Raw genomic sequence first — 6,000 nt, 5'->3', positions numbered from 1 at the left:
ATCTTTACCAAATCAAGAGTCCTCTTGATACAGTTGGATAGCGTATCAGTGGATAGATTGGGAAAGGGGAAAGGGAAAGTGGGATACCTAGTCAGATTGTAGCAGGTTGACATGTATTGTCAAATAATTTGTCCTGGGGGGAGGACTGAGTGATTTCCCTTTAGGCTAGCTGCAATGTGAAAATTGGCTGTTTTGTAAAATTTGTGAAATCAAAATGATCTTTTTGTTCTTAATTTAAGGTTAGGGTTGGACATTAGGGTTAGCAGTGTGGTTAATGTTAGGGTTAAGTTTAGGATTAGGTTTAAAATCTGATTTCATGACTTTGTGGCTGTGCTAGCTAGTGACCACTCGGCAGACTCCAGAACATCATTCACCATGAAAGATGTTAACCTGCTTCACTGTATTGGCTCTTGCCACACACATTATAATAGTAAAGTGTCCACAGACCTAAAAGGTTGAGTATTTTATGAAAATAAGAGACTCTGGAAAGCTCTCAGAGGTTTCTTTAGTGACGACTATAAAGCCAAATAAACGCTGTTAGAAAAACAGACCTGTGGGAAGGAAGAAGAGTGAACCAGCTGCCTGGGGCTCGGACAGTGACAGGTGTGCTGGGTCATTCCGCTATTTAGGTGTCTTTTGAGAAGCGTAACTTGGTTTAAAAAAATATGTAACTTTTGATTTCAGCACATTTTACCATTCTGTCACAAAGAGCGCATGTTCAACAATAAAAAACTTTCCTATCTCAAGAGGTTTATAACAAAACGACTGTAGTAAGGGCCTATTAAAGGCAGTGGTGGGAAAAGTACCCATTTGTCATACTTGAATAAAAGTAAAGATACCTCAATAGAAAATGACTCAAGTAAAGATGAAAGTCACCCAGTAAGATACTACTTGCGAAAAAGTCTAAAACTATTTGGTTTTAAATATACTTAAGATTCAAAAGTAAATGAAATTGATTGAAACCTGTTCCAAAGCCACTCCTGCGTTGTCTTGGCTGTGTGCTTAGGGTCGTTGTCCTGTTGGAAGGTGAACGCTCGCCACAGTATGAGGTCCTGAGCGCTCTGGAGCAGGTTTTCATCAAGGAACTCTCTGTACTTTGCTCCGTTAATCTTTCCCTCGATCCTGACTAGTCTCCCAGTCCCTGCCGCTGAAAAAAATAGCCACCACCATGCTTCACGGTAGGGATGGTATTGACCAGGTGATGAGCAGTGCCTATTTTCCTCCAGACGTGACGCTTGGCATTCAGACTAAAGAGTTCAATCTTGGTTTCATCAGACCAGAGAATCTCATAGTCTGAGTGTCCATTAGGTGCCTTTTGGCAAACTCCAAGCGGACTATCATGTGCCTTAAACTGAGGAGTGGCTTGCGTCTAGCCTCTCTACCATAAAGGCCTGATTGGTGGAGTGCTGAGGTGATGGTTGTCCTTCTGGAAGGTTCTCCCATCTCCACAGAGGAACTCTGGCGATCTGTCAGAGTGACCATTAGGTTGTTGGTCACCTCCTTGACCAAGGCCCTCCTCCTTCAATTGCTCTTGATGGCCGGGCAGCCAGCTCTAGTGGTTCCAAACTTCTTCCATTTAAGAATGATGGCGGCCACTGTGTTTTTGGGGACCTTCAATGCAAAGTTTTGATGGTGCTGGAAGGTGGTGTTGGTCAATAGGAGGCACTCTTTCCTCTGGTCTAAAATAAATTATCCCAATGCCCAAGAGCAGTGATTGGGGACATTTCCCTTTGTAAGGGTAATGGGACATTAAATGGGATATCGGATGGGACATCGGATGGGACATTAAATGGGTGCCCTGGCTCTCTGTGGTCACTAAATATCCCATGGCACTTATTGTAAGAATATGGGTATTTACCCCGGTGTCCTGGCTAAATTCCCAATCTGGCCCTCATACCATCATGGCCACCTAATCCTCCCCAGCTTCCAATTGGCCTCTCTCCCCTGTAACTATTCCCAAGGCTGTTGTTGTAAATGAGAATGTGTATTCAGTCAACTTACCCGGTAAAATAAGGGTAAAATAAAATAAATAAATCAAAATACAATTAAATATTGGTGAACAAATTTCTACTTAAAATACCAAAGAGACTCAAAAGACACTCATTTCGTGGAACTACCCTGCTACTGCTGTCCATGTGGGAAAGATTCCTTACTGATGACCCTGCTCCTTCTTCCTCCTTCCCTCCCATCTCCTCCATCCCCCACCCCCTCTCTCTCTGCCGTTCCCCCTCTCTGTTTTCTTAGGCGTCATCAGCACTCTGACCTCTCTGGACCGGGAACTGAAATCTGAGCACAGTGTTGAGGTGAGAGACTGAACCACCTGCTTGTGATTAAACAACATGTGCATTTTTAATGAGATCGTTAAAAGGCCTAACCATGAGAGCTTAAACTAGACTATAAATTATCCATAATGTGTGTAGTCTTTATAAAGAACATTGCTCACAAAATACATGTGATTTATGATACATACAAAAAAAATACATTAATTAAATCTCAATCAATACTCCACAGACTAAACCCTCTTCCTCCTTATCCTACTGTTAGACTAAACCCTATTCCTCCATATCCTACTGTTAGACTAAACCCTCTTCCTCCATATCCTACTGTTAGACTAATCTCTCTTCCTCCACATCCTACTGTTCGACTAACTAAACCCCTCTTCCTCCACATCCTACTGTTCGACTAACTAAACCCCTCTTCCTCCACATCCTACTGTTCGACTAACTAAACCCCTCTTCCTCCACATCCTACTGTTCGACTAACTAAACCCCTCTTCCTCCACATCCTACTGTTCGACTAACTAAACCCCTCTTCCTCCACATCCTACTGTTCGACTAACTAAACCCCTCTTCCTCCATATCCTACTGTTAGACTAACTAAACCCCTCTTCCTCCACATCCTACTGTTCGACTAACTAAACCCCTCTTCCTCCACATCCTATTGTTCGACTAACTAAACCCCTCTTCCTCCACATCCTACTGTTCGACTAACTAAACCCCTCTTCCTCCACATCCTACTGTTCGACTAACTAAACCCCTCTTCCTCCTCTCAGGTGATAGTGTCGGACAACGGAGCCCCTCCTCTCCGCTCCACCTCGACAGTGATCATCCAGGTGCTGGATGAGAACGACAACAGACCCCAGTTCAACCACAAGCTCTTCCAGGTCTGCTTTTGTTGACTCTTTGGGGTCTCCTACATTTATAAACGCAGCCTACATAGGGCAGCCCAATTCAGATTTTTTTTTTTCAACTAATTTCTATTTTGACCAATCACATCATATCTTTTTCAGAGCTGATCTGATTGGTCAAAATGCACTACTTCTGACAAGGACCATGTAGGGATCTGGCAACAAGAAGTGCACTATTTATGGAATGGGATGCCATGCACATTGTGACAACTAAAAAGGGCTTTTGTAAATAAATGTGACTGATTGATTCATTGATTGGTTCCAGGTAAAACTACCTGAGCAACACAGGGGTCAGGGGGCGGAGCCACAGGTGGAGGTGTGTCGGATGGTTGCCCAGGACGACGACGAAGGGCCTAATGCTGAGGTCACCTTCAGTCTCCAGGACAACCAGAACGAGAAGTTTGAGATCCATCCAGACACTGGGGTGGTGACGGCACGGGGAGACTTCACAGCAGGCAACTACAGCATCCTCACGGTAGGTGGACAATATTATGATAGAACACCACAATTACCATGTTCCGCTGATTCTTCTGCTTTTCACATTCACACGAAATGGTGGAACACTCTTTAGGGACACCTGCTATCCCTAAACAAATACAATCACACCTTCTTTCATTGCTCTCATTCACATGCAGGGAGTGTGTAAACTTGCATGTGAATACCATTGTGATGAACCCTGTCATTTTCTGATGTACTGTGATGAGTAACACAAAGATCCACACCCCAGCGCAATAACATTAACATTGTCCTCTCCATCCTAACCCTTCCCTCTGTCAGATCAAAGCAAAGGACCATGGGAGCCCGGTGAGATCGTCGACAGTCCGCCTCGACGTAGAGTGGATCTCCAAGCCGACGCCCACCTCCGATCCGCTGACGTTTGACGAGCCACACTTCACCTTCGCTGTCATGGAGACGGATCCTGTCACTCACATGGTGGGGATCATCCTCACGGAGACACAGAGGCTACTGTGGTATGACATCACAGGTGAGGACTAACATCGGTAACTCTGACGGGTGGAGTGCAGTATGTTGTGTGTTGTGTGCAGTGTGTTGTGTGCAGTATGTTGTGTGCAGTGTGTTGTGTGTTGTGTGTTGTGTGTTGTGTGTTGTGTGCAGTATGTTGTGTGCAGTATGTTGTGTGTTGTGTGTTGTGTGTTGTGTGCAGCATGTTGTGTGTTGTGTGCAGTGTGTTGTGTGTTGTGTGTTGTGTGTTGTGTGTTGTGTGCAGTATGTTGTGTGTTGTGTGCAGTATGTTGTGTGTTGTGTGTTGTGTGCAGTGTGTTGTGTGTTGTGTGTTGTGTGCAGTGTGTTGTGTGTTGTGTGTTGTGTGTTGTGTGTTGTGGGTTGTGTGTTGTGTGTTGTGGGTTGTGTGTTGTGTGCAGTGTGTTGTGTGTTGTGTGTTGTGTGCAGTGTGTTGTGTGTTGTGTGTTGTGTGTTGTGTGCAGTGTGTTGTGTGTTGTGTGTTGTGTGTTGTGTGCAGTATGTTGTGTGTTGTGTGCAGTATGTTGTGTGTTGTGTATTGTGTGCAGTGTGTTGTGTGTTGTGTGCAGTGTGTTGTGTGTTGTGTGTTGTGTGCAGTATGTTGTGTGTTGTGTGCAGTGTGTTGTGTGTTGTGTGTTGTGTGTTGTGTGTTGTGTGCAGTGTGTTGTGTGTTGTGTGCAGTATGTTGTATGTTGTGTGTTGTGTGTTGTGTGTTGTGTGTTGTGTGTTGTGTGTTGTGTGCAGTGTGTTGTGTGTTGTGTGCAGTATGTTGTGTGCAGTGTGTTGTGTATTGTGTGCAGTATGTTGTGTGCAGTATGTTGTGTGTTGTGTGTTGTGTGTTGTGTGTTGTGTGCAGTGTGTTGTGTATTGTGTGCAGTGTGTTGTGTGTTGTGTGCAGTGTGTTGTGTGTTGTGTGTTGTGTGCAGTATGTTGTGTGTTGTGTGCAGTGTGTTGTGTGTTGTGTGTTGTGTGTTGTGTGTTGTGTGCAGTGTGTTGTGTGTTGTGTGCAGTATGTTGTATGTTGTGTGTTGTGTGTTGTGTGTTGTGTGTTGTGTGTTGTGTGTTGTGTGTTGTGTGCAGTGTGTTGTGTGTTGTGTGCAGTATGTTGTGTGTTGTGTGTTGTGTGCAGTGTGTTGTGTGTTGTGTGTTGTGTGCAGTATGTTGTGTGCAGTGTGTTGTGTGCAGTATGTTGTGTGTTGTGTGTTGTGTGTTGTGTGTTGTGTGTTGTATCTTGTGTGTTGTGTGTTGTGTGTTGTGTGTTGTATCTTGTGTGTTGTGTGTTGTGTGTTGTGTGCAGTATGTTGTGTGCAGTGTGTTGTGTGTTGTGTGTTGTGTGTTGTGTGTTGTATCTTGTGTGTTGTGTGTTGTGTGTTGTGTGCAGTATGTTGTGTGCAGTGTGTTGTGTGTTGTGTGTTGTGTGTTGTGTTTTGTGTGCAGTATGTTGTGTGTTGTGTGCAGTATGTTGTGTGTTGTGTGTTGTGTGTTGTGTGTTGTGTGTTGTGTGTTGTGTGTTGTGTGCAGTGTGTTGTGTGCAGTGTGTTGTGTGTTGTGTGCAGTATGTTGTGTGCAGTGTGTTGTGTGTTGTGTGTTGTATCTTGTGTGTTGTGTGTTGTGTGTTGTGTGTTGTATCTTGTGTGTTGTGTGTTGTGTGTTGTGTGCAGTATGTTGTGTGCAGTGTGTTGTGTGTTGTGTGTTGTGTGTTGTGTGTTGTGTGTTGTGTGCAGTATGTTGTGTGTTGTGTGCAGTATGTTGTGTGTTGTGTGTTGTGTGTTGTGTGTTGTGTGCAGTGTGTTGTGTGTTGTGTGTTGTGTGTTGTGTGTTGTGTGCAGTGT

General features: G+C 44.4%; 1 protein-coding gene across 1 annotated transcript in view; it reads left to right on the top strand.

Annotated features, from left to right (window-relative positions):
* The window catches only part of LOC110504535 (protocadherin Fat 2), a 75,123-nt gene that overhangs the window by 18,032 nt on the left and 51,091 nt on the right, over positions 1-6,000 (top strand). The window contains exons 4-7 of the mRNA XM_036969560.2: positions 2,245-2,303; positions 3,053-3,163; positions 3,453-3,662; positions 3,965-4,172. Coding sequence (XP_036825455.2) covers positions 2,245-2,303; positions 3,053-3,163; positions 3,453-3,662; positions 3,965-4,172 — 588 coding nt within the window. The remainder of the gene's footprint in view (positions 1-2,244; positions 2,304-3,052; positions 3,164-3,452; positions 3,663-3,964; positions 4,173-6,000) is intronic.

Source organism: Oncorhynchus mykiss, chromosome 25, assembly GCF_057628025.1.
Source record: "Oncorhynchus mykiss isolate SJ-2025 chromosome 25, ASM5762802v1, whole genome shotgun sequence".
Classification (NCBI taxonomy): Eukaryota; Metazoa; Chordata; class Actinopteri; order Salmoniformes; family Salmonidae; genus Oncorhynchus; species Oncorhynchus mykiss.
Note: the sequence above shows the minus strand (reverse complement) of the source record. Positions and strands in the feature narration are given on the sequence as shown.